General features: G+C 40.7%; 2 protein-coding genes and 1 pseudogene across 3 annotated transcripts; 2 read left to right on the forward strand and 1 right to left on the reverse strand.

The window, feature by feature from the left end:
• Window positions 1-507: 507 nt before the first annotated feature.
• Window positions 508-2,222, reverse strand: LOC116252901 (probable purine permease 11; annotated as a pseudogene).
• Window positions 2,223-2,585: 363 nt separating this feature from the next.
• On the forward strand, window positions 2,586-9,363 carry LOC116253099 (ras-related protein RABH1b-like). Its single transcript, XM_031627862.2, has 6 exons — window positions 2,586-2,843; window positions 4,963-5,033; window positions 6,221-6,309; window positions 6,793-6,904; window positions 8,027-8,117; window positions 8,810-9,363. The coding sequence occupies exons 1-6, from the start codon at window positions 2,727-2,729 to the stop codon at window positions 8,954-8,956; spliced, it is 627 nt and encodes a 208-aa protein (XP_031483722.1). The 5' UTR covers window positions 2,586-2,726; the 3' UTR covers window positions 8,957-9,363.
• A 729-nt stretch (window positions 9,364-10,092) lies between these two features.
• On the forward strand, window positions 10,093-15,351 carry LOC116253466 (nuclear intron maturase 2, mitochondrial). 2 transcript variants are annotated; one of them, XM_031628288.2, is made up of 3 exons: window positions 10,093-12,575; window positions 13,582-13,932; window positions 14,779-15,351. In XM_031628288.2, exon 1 carries the CDS (start codon window positions 10,364-10,366, stop codon window positions 12,539-12,541), a length of 2,178 nt encoding a protein of 725 aa, XP_031484148.1. In that variant the 5' UTR covers window positions 10,093-10,363; the 3' UTR covers window positions 12,542-12,575; window positions 13,582-13,932; window positions 14,779-15,351. The 2 variants fall into 2 exon arrangements, with proteins under 2 accessions (XP_031484148.1, XP_031484149.1); XM_031628289.2 differs by having other exon boundaries at window positions 13,582-13,869.
• The last annotated feature ends 168 nt before the right edge of the window (window positions 15,352-15,519 follow it).

Below are 15,519 nucleotides of genomic sequence, written 5' to 3' on the forward strand. Positions count from 1 at the left end.
CCCTAAGTTATGTTATTGGTAGGGCTCCAGCACCACTGTGTTATGTGTTAGGTAGACTTGAGCATCGGGCCCAAAACTTGAGCCCGGGCTTGAGCCCGATACCCAGTAATTGAGCCTAAACTCGAGCCCTAAGCCGGGCTTGAGCCCGATACTCTCCCGGCCTGATACCCATTAATTAAGCCTAGGTTCGACCCAATTAAAAAAAAAAAATTAAATATAATATAGAATATATTTTTGAATAATAAAATATATATTATTATTAAATAAAAAATTTTAAAAAATCGAGGAGAACAGCCCTATGTATAGGAAGTGCATATCACTTTAAAACTATCAATTATATGCAATATGCTTGAGCATTTAGCCATTTCTCTTCTTTTTTGTTTATCCGATTTCCTTTTCAATAGTACTTTATGTCTTTTCACATAAGTTGTTAATAACTAGAAGACGAGGATCAAAGGCTGGTCAGGTTAGAATGAACAAGTGGGAGAACCTCAAATAAGAGGTGGATAGAAGATAAGTCATCCTTCGAGACACCACTGCATTTGGTATTATACATTCTAAGACGACAACACATGCTTGACCCACTGATGCCTCCTATCTTCCAGGTGTTTCACATTTATTGCGTAACGAAGATGCAATAGCCAAGCAAAAGCAAAAACTGCAGAAATTTTTGTTGCCTGCAGTCAAATCCAACTCTCAATGTCCGCAGGTACTGAATTTATAAATCCACGAAAAAGAAACAGAGTATGTGCTTGGTATCAATGGCTTCCTTTCTCCAGCAGGCCCTCAACAGTCAACACAGTTGTTTCCCTCCTTCGTCCTCTCAAACGCGAAACCAGAAGTGGATTTCTTGCCAGAATCAAGATACTGTTGATAGACATAAGAAGCAAAGCCCCATAAGCTCAACAGCAAAGCCATCAGCTTAACGCCATCCATCTTATCTTGGAACACAAAGATTGCCAAGACGGGAACGATGGGCAATCCCACCGTGCTGATCACATTGGAGAAGAGGGAAGACACAGTCAAGGTGAGCCCAATTATGCCAAGGGAACCAACTTGCCATGCAATCCCAGTCCCCACCATCGTCATCACATAGGAAACCTTGCCGGTTTTGAAGCTGTGTAGCTCGCCGGAAAGCTTCCGCCAGTCCCACTCGCAAACAGGCCCACCAGGCAGGCGGCCGTCGCCACCACGGATGTGCAGACCTGCATTTTCAGCGCAACGGAGAATGTCACCCTCTTGAAATGCTTCTGGAAGGAGAGCTGCATCAGGGAGAGACTGAGGGAGAAAAAGATGGAGGCGGCGATGGTGGAGCCAAAGCCGATGGCGTATTGCGCGCTCGAGACGCCGGCTGGGCGCTCGGAATCGGAGCGGACGGCGAGAAGGACGGAGCTGAAGATGAGGAGGACGACGGAATTGAAGATGGGGACAGTGAATTTCTGAGAATTGAGGAAGAAGGAGAAGATGGAATTGAAGGCAAGCTGGGTGGAGCAGAGGAGGGAGTAGGTGGAGACAGGGAGGAAGGCGACGCCGTAGCTGTAGAGCATGTCGTATCCGGCCATAAGAAGGCCGAGGCCGAGGTAGATGAGGATGGTGGTGGAGGTGGTTCTCGTGGTGGCGGTGGTAGATGTGGAGGAGTTGGCTGGGAGGAGAAGAACGATGGGAAGGAGTAGAGGGAACCCTGCGGTCTGGATGAAGGTGGCGAGCCACTTGGAGTTACCGCGCTTGTCGAAGTAGAAGCGGCTCAGGAGGGTGCCTGACGTCTGGCCGACGAGGACGAAGAAGATGTTGAGGGAGACTAGAAGGCACCGACCGTAGCGGTGGCGGAAAGGCTTGAAAGTGGCGGCGGGGATGGGCCCGACTGTCATGGAAGGTGGAGTAAGGGAAGACGGTGACACAGCGGTGATCTGAGTATTGGTTTCCATGGCGTCCGCGGATCTGGCGGCGATGGAGTATGGAAAGGCAGAGCAAGAGAGAAAAGAGATGATCGATTGATGGCGAGAGGCTGTGAGATGACGATGACACGTAGAGAAAAAGTATGGGATGAAGATGAATGGCCAGTTTGAGCTCAGTTATTGGGCCCAATAAATAACAGGGTAATGACGCGTGAGACTAGTCAAGTCAAGCTCTTTCTTCATTTACTATATTTTGGAGAACATTTGAATTAAACTGGCCAAATTTAAGTCTGTCCGTAGTTTGTTCTGCTTAATTCTACGTAGAAATCTTTTGTTTTAAGGGGATTTGGTGGGTTGGTGAGGGCTTAGTTATTTATTTATTGGATTTTTGTGGAATTGAGAGTTCAGTTATTAATTCAATTTTTATAAAAACTATTCCTTTAAACTGTTAAGATAGCAGACGCTACTTTCAATTGAAAACAACAAGTAAAGAGAAAGAAGAGGAGAGGGGTTCCCTCCACTTACTCCCAATATTAAAGCTGTTACCTAAACGAGCTAAGTTTTGAACTGGCCGAGGCAAAGAAAAGTGGCAAAAATATGAATTTCAAAATAGTTAGGCCTCTTTCTGGAACTATTGATAAAGAATTGCCCCTTAAATGAAAATTCGGGTCCGTGCTCCCTCCCTCTCGTGCATTGTCTCGTTGCTCTTTTGCCGCCGGCGGTAAAAAAAGAAAAAGTCCGACAGATTTCGCTTCTTCTGGCGTCTCTCGCTTTCTCTCTCTCTATTTGAGGGAATTTTGCTTTGCTGCAGTCGGGAGGGAAGAGCCGGAAATGGCGACGGTCTCTCCTCTGGCGAAGTACAAGCTCGTGTTCTTGGGCGATCAGTCGGTGGGGAAGACGAGCATCATCACCCGATTCATGTATGACAAGTTCGATAACACCTACCAGGTTTTCAGCTGACGACGATAAGCGCTTAACTATCTCATTTGCTGCTTTTTCGTAACTTCTGCCGCTTCTTTGTAACTTCTGGTCACTGCTTGTCATCTATTTTGTGTTAATCGTATTCCCTTTTTTGTCGTCTCTCTCTCTCTCTGCATAATTCTAGAGAAGGTCGATTCTTCTACGTCAGATCCTGTATTTTCTTGCTGGATCCATCTGTGATCTAGGTCTTAGAAAGAGTTAACATCCGTTAGCGTTTTACGTTCTGTGTTATGCAGTTTTTGCGGATTAGATACTGGAGATCTGCATATCGATCATTGAATTTTCTGTTTTCCCTCGACTTATCTTCATGCATTTCCGTTTTATCTTTCTTTCCTGATTGGTGTAAGTTTCTGAGATGATTCGTTGAATTTGTTGGTGTTTTAAACCCGGTATTTGCTCTACTGCGATTTTCTTGGTAAGTAGACGATGATGGGAACGTCCTTTCTACTTTGGCGTCATCTTATGATAGGCGTATACCTGGTTAAATGCAACGAATGACTATCTTATTTAGCTTTGCATGAAAGTTTGGGACAGTCAAAACTTCCTGCTTCACGTGGAACTTGGCCCCACATTCGAATATTCTTTTGCTGTTGCTTTTTGAAAGGAATGGATAGCCATTTGCTGTACCAACGAACAGGGTGTTAAAATCAGAGTAGCTGATCTCTCTTTGGCATGGAAATGGATCTGCAACTTTGTAGGGTTCTGCTTTTCACACCTCATGATTCATGAGAGCATCACACCTCATGATTCATGAGAGCAGGAAGTCCTTAAAAGAAAGAAATAATGCTATAACACTTGACTGGAGTGAACGATGGCATTTCTAACGTGCTTTTTTTTTAGATTATTCACTAATTTGCACTGCGTACATCATACTATAAAGTTGGTTAAAACCAGATCGAATCAAGTTCAGCATCCAATTCCTATTTTTTTATCGTAGTAGTCAAAAGCACCAGGTGCCTAGGCGGCGACCCTCCAAAAAGGCCTAGGCTGCATATAGTGGGTGCTTAGGCTGGCCAAACATTAGTGTGTAAAAGGAAAAAGGCTGAGAAAGACGAACGAGGAGGAGAAAAAAAAAGAACGAAAAAAGTAAAAGAAGAAGACAAAAATAAGGGGAAAAAGGTTTAAAGTATCTCTTTACTTAAACACCAGTAGAATTCACTCTAAAAGCCACTCCAATATCAGATGTTAAAAAATTGAACTCAAGCTAAACCCAGGTCTGATACCAATGGATAGAAATTCAGCGTTCAGAACAACAATAATCTCTGAACAAAATGATGATATTTAATTGATTTTCAATTGATTCAGTATCCAAAATCCAAACTATATATTTGTAGACTCTTTTATGCAAGCCTTTCTGGTCCTTATTCTACTAAGTTGCTATATGGCGTCATATGGAGTACAAGATCTATAGCAAAATACTATGTTGCTTATTATGCTTTAAGAAACTCTTGCACATTTCGCTAAGGACCTCAAGTTAGTAAGTAACTTACCCTGCTGTTTTGCACATCAAGATAGGGACTGCATTAAATGAAAATGTTGATGCAGCTGCTACTAAAAAATCTATGTGACTCAATAAGGTTCCCGTGACTTCATAATGACATGGCTTTATAAAAGTCATGACTTAACTATGAGGTAACTTGCAAGCAGTTAAGTTGCTTGACATGGCCAAGCATTGGCTACACATTCTAAACTACCTTTAAATAGCTAAAATAAGTCTACATAAGTCAGGTATTAACTCTGCATTATCTGCCATGGTGCCCCAGACTCTCTGCTATCTGCATTTTTTGTGTCAACAGACTCAACACAAATAAGCACTTGGTATAAATGCAGGGCCCAAATACCCACAATTTTAAATCTTTGCACAGAAATCTTTGCATTGCCTGAATCACAATCTGCTAAATTGTAAACTATGATTGACAATTGGGTTGGGACTAGGTGGAGTATATTTGATTATATGGCATCTTACAGTAGTTATGCTCTGATGATATTGGTATCTTTTTCTTCAATACATTGTAAAGGATTCTTCATGTCTTTTCTTATTCTCTTTGCATTTATTCAATTCTTTTTTACCTGGTTTGTATGGCAGGCAACCATTGGGATTGACTTTTTGTCAAAGACAATGTACCTGGAGGATCGAACAGTCCGGTTGCAGCTATGGTATTATACTATTATGCTTTACTCTACATTGTATATGATGGAAGTGAAAATTGCTTCAGTAAGCATTTAATTGGTAGCATGCATGTGGTAAATCCAATGTCATGAGCGCACTCTTGTGTATCACTTCACAAGTCGAGTAATAAGACACACTCCATAGATATATTGTTTTGTGTATCACGTCACAAGTCGAGTAGTAAGACATACTCCTTAGATATATTGTTTCTTCCTTATAACAATTTATATTGTTATTAAGTTCTGAGTCATGTGAATCTACTAGCTTGTAGAGCTTATAAGCATTACATCATGTTGGTTGTGTCTATCTTGAAGAACTAGAAATTGCAAGACTTTATCCTGCATAAAATGTTCGCTATCCATGACTTATTTCAGCCTTACTTCACCTTCACTTGGTCTGAAAGAACCTATTCTATTAAAAGTTATAGGCCTCTACTGCAAATCATGCCTCTTGCGAGTATGATGCTTATGTGCATGTGTAACAGTGATTCTATGGATGTCTTAACTAACAACTATTAGCTCTTCCCAAAAATGAGGTGTTCTAGCTTCAACTTCCAGTGTGGCTATAAGCATATGTAGTTTTCTTGATACACAAACACTAGGGCAAGTTGCAAGTCAGCAATTGAGTGCATATACACTCTTCTGCTAGGCTATCTCATTCTTATGTGATATTTCTTTCGGAGACAGTGGAAGATGCACTTTGTCATATTTTGAAATGCTCTCATGATTCATGAATACCGAAACCCTGCACTTTGTCAATTGTCAATATAGATGTTCTTCATATTTTCAGTATTTATCTTTAGTAGTGAGTAACGCTCATCAATAAGTCCACAGTGTAAACTTATTTGTTATGTTATGAGAGAGTATGTTCTAAAGAAGCTACATCTACAAAAAATAAAGAGCTTAACTGAATCTTAAGATTTGTATAGGTTAACCTTCTTTATGTTGTTGGATTAGACCCCAAGTTTAATGTGATTTATAGGTACGTATGCTGCTATTGTGTCCTTTTACAGAATTCTGTTTAGTGCACCCACTTTCTTTTTTTACTTGTACTGTGATTTGCTTCATGAAATTTCTGGCCAATGTGTTTGTGTTCCTTTTTTTTTATGATATTAGTCCTGTAACAATGTTAATTACCCTTCTAACTGTAGTATACAAATAACTTGGATGAACAGGGATACAGCTGGACAAGAGCGATTCAGAAGTCTCATACCAAGTTACATCAGAGATTCCTCAGTTGCGGTGATTGTGTATGATGTCGCAAGTATGTTGTTATTTTCAACCTTCTTTTTGTGTTTGTTGTGTATGGAATGTGTTGGTAACAGAGTCCGTGTTGGAGGAACGAACTAGTTCAGCCAAAGTTCTTCACCAACATGGGGATGATTATTATCTGTCAACTGTTTGATGATTACTAGTCAATAGTCATCCAATAATATGTTCAGCTGTTTGATGATTACTGCTCATCCTAATGTTGTTCATGTGCCTTAGGCATATTTATGTTTATGTTTCAAATGGAAACTCAAGCATCTCCATTTGCAGCATAATGCCTATATAAACCCTAGATCATTCAACTTGAGTGTTAATACTTCCACGGAAGTGTTTTTCGCAACTCTTTGGTGGTTCAAGTAACATCATTTCTTTCATCTTATGGTTTCTCCATATCATTTCCTTGTGACAGTGTCACACATTTCATTTTTCCCCTTTTCCAAGTTGCTTTTTATTTTCATTTTGCCTTTTTGTGGTACAGGCCGGCAGTCCTTTCTGAACACCATAAAATGGATTGAGGAAGTACGTACTGAGCGTGGTAGTGATGTTATCATTGTTCTTGTTGGGAACAAAACGGACCTTGTAGAAAAGAGGTGATGTTTATCTGCTAATTCAAGTCACCATCAACAAATGGTTGTCATGCCAATTATAACTTTGCTTTTCGAAAAAAATCTTGGTGGTTTGCTGTTGAGACTATGAGAGTTGATCATTTTTCTCCAGCTAGTTCACCTGTTATTGTTTATTGAATCTTACAATGCAACGGAAAATGTTAGAACATCTAAGGCCTTCTCTCATTGCATGGTTTCTTGTTGAATATCTTGGCTAAGATGATCTGTCACTTTTATTGTAAAGTGTATATGATCTTCACTTGAGCTGTTGATCTATCCACTAATCCTTCATGATATCAACAGTATGTATTTGCACTGCTTCTTCTGTTCTTTTGGTTACATGTATTTTGCTGTCAATTTTAGTGCACAGCTTTTATGAAGTATTTGTTTTGAGGACCTTCTTGCTTTGTGTAAAGTATGAACTTAACAATGTAAAGCAGTTTCATTCATGAGTTGTCCTCTTGCTTTAGTTGATAGAGTTGTTCTTTTGTAGCAAGGATATAGGGAAAAGTTTTAATAACTAAGCATGTGCCACTTTATCAATAAGAGTTGGAAATATAATTTATACGTCAATGGTGCTTGTGTTTCAGCAAGCTGTTGATGTACAATAAGGAGGTCAGGTGTACATATTGGCAGTTTGTAAGTTTCCAGCTTTATTCATTCCAGTGCATGATTCTAATCAATAGTTATGCTGCCTACACTGTTATGAACATCACTGGTTGCAGATTGTAGCTCAGATGCCTGCTAATGGACTAGTTTTCTTTTTGGGTTGTTTTGTTATACGTGTTTCTCTTTGTCCTTTTTGTTTGGTTTTTTGTTCTCTTTTGGTACTGTAGTCTCGTCTAACTATAAATCATGAAGATATTCCTTGTCACTTTGGGTATTGTCTTCCTTTCCTCCATACTTATGTGTGATAACCTTCAAAAGGTTGAAATCCAACACTTCTGACCCTCGGTGTACAATTTGGTCATTGTAAGACAGCTACTTGTTATATTTGATATGAAATTAATTACTTCAATGCAGTTTGCTCATGTTTTGAAGTTACTGCTTTGACATTTTTACCAGGCCTTGTGCAGTTTCTTACTCATCCTTACCTTGTTACAACAGGCACGTTTCTATAGAGGAGGGAGAGGCTAAGGCTCATGAGCTTGGGGTCATGTTCATAGAGACGAGTGCCAAAGCTGGATTTAATATTAAGGTCTAACTCATTACTTTGTTTTTTTTCTTATAGTTGCGGGCCAACTAATTTGCTGGGCATTTGCTTGTGGGTAGGATTGGTAAATCAAGAAGCCTGTCGGTGGTGAGCTCATTTTGGTGCATGAATAAGTTTAGAATTCATTTGAACATGATAACAAAATGGGCTTGAAGGAAGGCTACTTGGCTCAATTCAGCTCAGGCAGGCCGTATGTACGTGTGTGTGTGTGTGCATACGAGAGAGAGAGAGTTCTCATGAATGTGAGAATTATAAAATAGTAGTATCTGTTCGAGATTCAGGATGGACCTGCATAGGCCTGGCAGTTTAGTTCTTTTACTTTTTTCTCACTGCAACACAGAATTTTTCAGTTTATTATGAGTTTTGATCTCATGCTCAGGCTCCACTGAACCAGAGCATGGGCTAAAAAATGCTGGTGCAACTTTGGGTTGCTTGCTTACCAGCCAGTTATTGTCAAGAGTTTCTTGGAACATGAATTTGATGGGTATGATTTATGCAGGCAATTGTGCTTCCTTTTGGTACCTTGGTTTTTCTAAATCTGCCCCTTGTGCATCCCTAACCTGGATCAAGTTGCAACCTTCGAATGGTCACCAGACCTACCACTCCAGAGTCCACCGTTAATAGTTTTTCTGTATGCTTTCGTAGGGAATAAATCAGGTATTGGCATTCTTGTGCAGGCTCTATTCCGAAAGATTGCAGCCGCACTTCCAGGAATGGAGACACTTTCATCAACAAAACAAGAAGACATGGTGGACGTAAACCTAAAAGCGACCTCTTCAAACCCATCACAGGCACAGCAGCAAGGGAGCGGATGTTCTTGTTAGCGCATGGCGATGCACTTACATCTCATTGAAGTTTCCAACACTCGATCCTGTTGCTTCTGTCATCATTTCTTGGTTATCTCCGATTTTTCATTGTAGTTCTGGATGGCTGAAACCGAAACTCGAAAGGTGTGAAGCATTGGAGGCACTTGATGTTGAATATGGCTGAAGGCTGAGAATATCAGTTGTGTTGTAACCAATGGCTTGATTTGCAGCCTGAAGGAGTACTTCTGATCGGCAGAATTTTGTCTTAATCCTTTCCAAAGGGTCTTTATAAATGGAAAAGAATGTCTTGCATTTGACAATTAAATAATGAAACAAAGTCAGGTTTAAAGATCTGCATCGTATCGGCAGATACTTTTAATGAGACGGACCTGCTTTTGGTTTATTGTGATACTTATCTTTGTACTTCTTGAATCTTGAACGAGGAAGATTAAGTTGGAAATCCCGTTAGCAATGTTCAAGTTCGTCCAACTAGTGCTGAACCAAACAGGTGTTCAACCAAGGAAAGAGGCCGTGACTGAAGTATCCATGGTTAATAACGTCGTCAGTAACAAAGAGTAGACACTTTCTTCTTAGTGTGTTTTCTTCACATCGTGCCATACTCCCATTTCGCCGTCGGCATCAATAGTTTCTTCATATTTCTCAAAAACAATTTCTGTATGTGCTACAAGATCGCCTTCGCTAACGGTGTACAGGTTCCCAAGCTATACCAAGGGAAGGCATGGAATCGTGCTGGGCTGGCTGGATTACCAATTAACTGGGCTTCACATAATCAGAATGGGTCTTCGTTTAAGAGTCTGATGGTTTTTTTCTCTTTTTCTCTCTAATCAAATCCTGATCTAGAATTGAAATCAAGTCACCGGTGTTGTATGTTGGGCCTGATTTTTTTTCCATGTAACTATATTGTAGTTGAATGGGACTAATTCGAGTTCATTCATATTACAAATCAGAAATGCATACCAAAAGGATCCTGTTTATCAAACTCATGTGGATTCGTGTCAATGAACGGGAAAACACGATACATCCTTAGTTTAGCTCCATTCCTTCTTCCTGATGGAGATTAGAACTGGTGGATCCTGAAATACATGATCCTGATCCAACAGGAATGGCAATTTTCAAAATGTCTGTGCACTGTCCGGTAATTTGTGAGTATCCCTGCTCCATCAGTTCGGACACGAACAGGGTTTTAGCCCTTCCATTGGAAACCCCCGCGGTCGCTCGTCTTCTCTCTCTCTCGACTGTTTTCCTTGATTCAGGTACTCAGTAGTCGGTATCTTCTTCTTCGTTCTCTTCATTGTCGGAAGCTTCCTTTTCATCTCTGCATTTTCCGCCTGTATTAATTCGTTGAAAATCGTGTTTTCTCGGAGCTTTTTTTAGCTTATGAAGCATTAGACTGCCACCGGCCAAATGCATCGTCGTTTGGCCCTCACTAGAACAATCTCAACATTCATAAACCCCAAAAACCATCTCAAAACCCCACTTTCCGACTCCCCACAAGCCCTCCTCCTCTTCTTGCCCTTCCGTTCTTCGCCCTTCTCCACCAGACCCCGTCCCGTCGGCACCAATGATCGGCCACCTCTTCTCAGAGATGACGGAGTCTCTATTTGCGCGAAGTTATGGGTTGAAAACTTCAGAGAACCCGAGAAAAACGTCTACAATCTTTCGACGTACCTCAGGAGGCTGGAGTTGTGGGTTATAGCTTACCAAAAGGTCTGCGCTGACGAGACCGGCGCGTATATGCCCAAGAATTCGATTGACGATGCCGCATTTGAGGGCTTGATCTCTCTCCGTGATGCCGTACTTGAGAATCGTTTTAGGTGGGGCGCTAGGCTGGAGTTCTTCATTAGGTCTCCCAAGGATAAAACTGATTTAGAGTCGCTCTCAAAGCGGAAGGTTAGGACTCTTTTGACTACAACTCAACCTGCAGCTTTCCAAGATAGAATTGTGCAGGAAGTCCTGTTAATTATCCTAGAACCTGTGTATGAGGCGAGGTTTTCGCAGAAATCGTATGCTTTTAGGCCCGGACGGAATGCTCATACGGTGTTGAGAGTGATCCGGAGGAGTTTCGCGGGCTATCTTTGGTACGTGAAAGGGGATTTGAGCACGATATTGGATGGGGTCAAGGTCAGTATGGTGATCGGTGCTCTTATGAGGGATGTGAGGGACAAATTGGTGATTGATTTGATCAAATCGGCGCTTGTTACGCCGGTGATTACTGGTCGGTCGCCAGAGGAGGACAAGAAGAAGAAAAAGAAGAGGAAGTATCAGAAAAAGAAGGTTTTAGCTGAAGATGAGCCTAAGCCTGACCCTTATTGGCTCACGTCTTTCTTTGGCTTTGCTCCTGAGGAAGCAGAGAAGGTGCCGTCATGGGGACACTGTGGAGTCCTGAGTCCGTTGTTGGCCAACATCTGCCTTGATGAGTTGGATCATTGGATGGAAGGGAAAATCAAGGAGTTTTTCCGTCCGTCGAAGACAGATGTCATCTGGAACAGTCCCAGTGGTGTGGAGGAGCAGGGGAATACCTCCTGGCCTGAATTTGTTCCGACCAGTGGACCAGATAAAACAAGGAAGATGGACTATATACGATATGGGGGACACATTTTGATTGGTGTGAGGGGACCTAGAGCTGATGCCGCTACTATCAGGAAGCAATTGATTGAGTTCTGTGACGAAAAGTATGCACTCAAGCTTGATAATGAGAGTTTGCCAATCGAACACATCACAAAAGGGATAATGTTCCTTGATCATGTCTTATGTCGAAGAGTTGTTTATCCAACTTTGAGGTACACAGCAACTGGTGGGAAAATTATTAGTGAAAAGGGTGTGGGCACCCTTCTTTCAGTGACTGCAAGCTTAAAGCAATGCATTAGGCAATTTAGGAAGCTTGAGTTTCTTAAGGGGGATCGAGATCCAGATCCTCAACCTTGTTTCCGAATGTTCCATGCAACACAAGCACACACAAATGCACAGATGAACAAGCTTTTGGCAACCATGGCTGAGTGGTACCGTTATGCAGATAACAGGAAGAAAGTTGTGAATTTTTGTTCATATATCATAAGAGGGTCACTGGCAAAGTTGTATGCTGCTAAGTACAAATTACGATCTCGTGCAAAGGTGTATAAGATTGCGTCAAGGAATTTAAGCCGCCCATTGAAAGAGAAGAAAGGGCAGTCACCAGAATACCATAATCTCATGAGAATGGGTCTCTTGGATTCTATAGATGGTCTTATGTTTACACGGTTATCTCTCGTGCCTGAGCCTGATTACACGCCCTTTCCAAAAGACTGGAGACCTGAACATGAGAGAGTTATCCTTGAATATATAAAACTGGAGAATCAAGAAACCTTAGATCAACAAAGGGAAACACTTAGGGAAGAAGGTCTTGTAACACCTCAGGATTACATTTCTATGCTTGTATGGAACTACAAAAAGAATGCTATCTTTGCAGATCGGTCCATGACAATTGAAGAGCTTGACCAGAGGGCCAGAGAGATTCTATCTGGATCAGGTGACCAAGCTCTGAAACACAAGGATAAGGAGGACGAAGAGAATGCAGACAGAGTTACACTTGCTGCACAAATGTGATAGAGGTTGCAGCTTTCTATATTTAGTTGTCAAGGTAATCCAGATCTTTCTTTCGTGAGTTGATTTAAAGTTTTCCGATGAAACTTTTGTTGGTGACCTCCCCCTTCATACTGTATAATGAAGGCTATGGGACTTATTGAAGCTTTTCATATTTTTCACCAAAGAAGACTTGGGTTCCACTATGATCATGATTACCTTTTCCAATCTCCCCATTGCTATTGTGTTTCCATGTATTCTGCATTGTTCATGCGCCATTAGAAGCGTACCTTTTTTCTATCTGGTCGTCACATTCTAGGGCAGCATGGAATCATGGATTATTGGTGTTGTAGATAGGATCAACTGACATATCTTCATGGTTGAGTTCAAGCAGTAGGGCAGACCTAAGTCCCACTTTCAATTAAACCATATAATTTGACAGTTGTTAGGCAGGAGACGATGCTTTAGGATTGTATGCACAACTTGTTTCTGTATTCTGCTTGTATAATATGTAGGAAGATATTGTTGACGCTACGTACAGATGAGGGTGGGTAAGGAAACATTCTGAAGCTATGTATTTGCTTAAAGCATTACATCTGACTGTTATAGCAACTCTGGACTTGATGATCCTGTACCTTTTCACTGCCTGCATATTCCTTATCTGGATACTTTATCGACTCATAGTATAGTTTTTTTAAATCACTTAGTATCTTGTTTCTTCATTACTTATGAACAATTAAATTGTCAGTTATCAATTCAACGGGTGAATATATTTGTAATTTTTAAATTAAAAAATTGAGTGTGCATTCACAAGGAACTTGTAGAATAAAATGTATAGTGGTGCATATATTCTCAATCATTCTCTAGTCAATCATATGTCTAATCTTTTCCTTCACTTGCTTCAGGCGGCCTGTGTGAAGGCATAAACAATGTAATGCATAAACATTTGCCAATCAATTATTTCCTGCTACCTTAGAAACAAATCTCATTGTGTTAGTTGCCATAACTAAAGATCTTGTTTCCGATTGTCCCTGGTAATTACTCAAGTTTGTCCTTTTTTGCAGCTTCCATACCGAGGTCTTATATCTGAAGCAGCTCAACCTTAGCTATTCATTGTAGAAATGGAGGGGAAGTGCTTCTGCTAATATTGGGATGGCGTCCCTTTTTCTGAATATGGCTTAAATTACAGTTATGATCTACACAGAGATGTTGAATATCCTCAAAACATTTAAACGCAATGATGATATACATCTGTAATGCCTGACTAGTGTTATGAAGCTGCCTTTTCCTTATAGAAGAATATGCAAATCTGGATTGGAAGAGAGAAACAACTTGATGGTGAGGACTAAAAGGTGAAAATGCTTGAGGTCCTCATCTGACTTGCGGTTGTTTATCAGCCATCTCAGGAATTATTGGTATGAAATGCCACTTTCAAAGAGGTTATTACAGAAATTGTGAACTGTAAAATTGTGTAGATGTCCATGACAAGCTCCAAAGGATTGGAATTTTGTGTTCTGTCTTTGTCTTTTTTTTTAGAATAAAAAGGCAAAAATGGATTACATAGTTATAAACATTGTAGCACATGTCTGCTTACTTGTTAAAGATACTTATTTTCAATTTCAAGACTAAAATCATGCAATTCAAGTTCCTTCTATAAATAATATGCATTAGTTTTCAAAATTGTCAAATGCTTGAACCTGTGGGGTGATAATGGAAAGTGGTGACACTTGATAATACAGCTCTGTTGATAAATATGGTGAGAATGAGAAGGCATTGAGATGAAGGCGCCGGGGGATCAAGCCCATAATCACAGTTTTAGCCATAGCTTTTGTTTGCTTGAATCAGATAAATCCAGGCTGTATGGCGTATGAGATGTGCTGATCTAGTACAAATGAATAATAAAAAAAAATAATAATAATAATAATAATAATGCATGTGAAAAATGCTATCTACATTAGTCGGTGCTGCACTTTTGTGCCTTCAACTATTGGATTAATGGTCAAAATGGCAGGTTGAATGGAAGTTTGGATCTTATAGCTTTCTGTGGACATCGCATCATGAAATATTGTTATTTTGAGGCTTTAAACTTGCACCCTGTTATAGTTCTGGACAATCCTGCATTTTGCTTACGCACGCAGTAGGAACCCCATTAATTATCACATATAGTCTTTGTCTGTTGAGTTTTTCTGGCAATTCCTCCATCCAAACTTTGGTTGACAGCTTCGTTTGACAATTAAATTATTTTTTTTCTGTATGTTCAGGTGTGGCTTCTGCAATCCAGTTGGTGCCAACATCAACTTACAGAGTGTGACTCAACCAGGCGAGTACATGGAGAGAGCCGAATATCTGATGCCTATTCGTATGTAGTGAGAAGATCCCTTTCAGTGTGGACACTATTTTTCCATTCCACTATATCTTTCCAGCATGGGGAAGTTCTGGGTTAATGTTTTCCACTTGCCCTGCTTGTTGCTGGACGGGATATTTGTTCCGCTGCTGCTGCTTTTGCAGAGGAAGCCATATATCTGCTTTCTAAATGTTTTGAGCAGACCAACTAAGCGAGCCAACGGGCAAACCTATTAACACCGGCACACATGGTTATAATTTCAAGAGATCGAAGATTTTCTCAAGTTACTTGGGAGAGGTGCCATTTTAGTTCCAGACTGTAACTTATATGTTTAGCTCCATTTGGCATCAAGTCTTCTTTTTGTTTTCTAGCTTTTCTTCGGGTGTCTATTGGCAGAAATCTGACTTGCATCCTTTCGAGTGTACAGGTCTTCACATGGCATCACGACATTCTTTTAGCAGTTGAAATCGACATGAAGTATTCTTGTGCATCACATTTATAACCTCTCTCTCTCTCTCTCTCTCTCTCTCTCTCTCTCTCTCTCTCTCTCTCCCCCTCTCTCTCTCTCTCTCTCTCTCTCTCTCTCTCTCACACACACACACACACACACACACACAGACAGCTGAGTGATGTGGATGCTGTATCTGCTTAGGTCTAG

This window comes from Nymphaea colorata, chromosome 4 (genome assembly GCF_008831285.2).
Source record: "Nymphaea colorata isolate Beijing-Zhang1983 chromosome 4, ASM883128v2, whole genome shotgun sequence".
Classification (NCBI taxonomy): Eukaryota; Viridiplantae; Streptophyta; class Magnoliopsida; order Nymphaeales; family Nymphaeaceae; genus Nymphaea; species Nymphaea colorata.

Excerpts from the sequence above, each read along its gene's own strand:
- LOC116253466 (XM_031628288.2), top strand. The coding sequence starts at position 10,364 with ATGCATCGTCGTTTGGCCCTCACTAGAACAATCTCAACATTCATAAAC.
- LOC116253099 (XM_031627862.2), top strand. The coding sequence starts at position 2,727 with ATGGCGACGGTCTCTCCTCTGGCGAAGTACAAGCTCGTGTTCTTGGGC. Across the intron at positions 2,844-4,962 it reads AGTTCGATAACACCTACCAG|GCAACCATTGGGATTGACTT; the intron begins GTTTTCAGCTGA and ends TTTGTATGGCAG. Across the intron at positions 5,034-6,220 it reads ACAGTCCGGTTGCAGCTATG|GGATACAGCTGGACAAGAGC; the intron begins GTATTATACTAT and ends TTGGATGAACAG.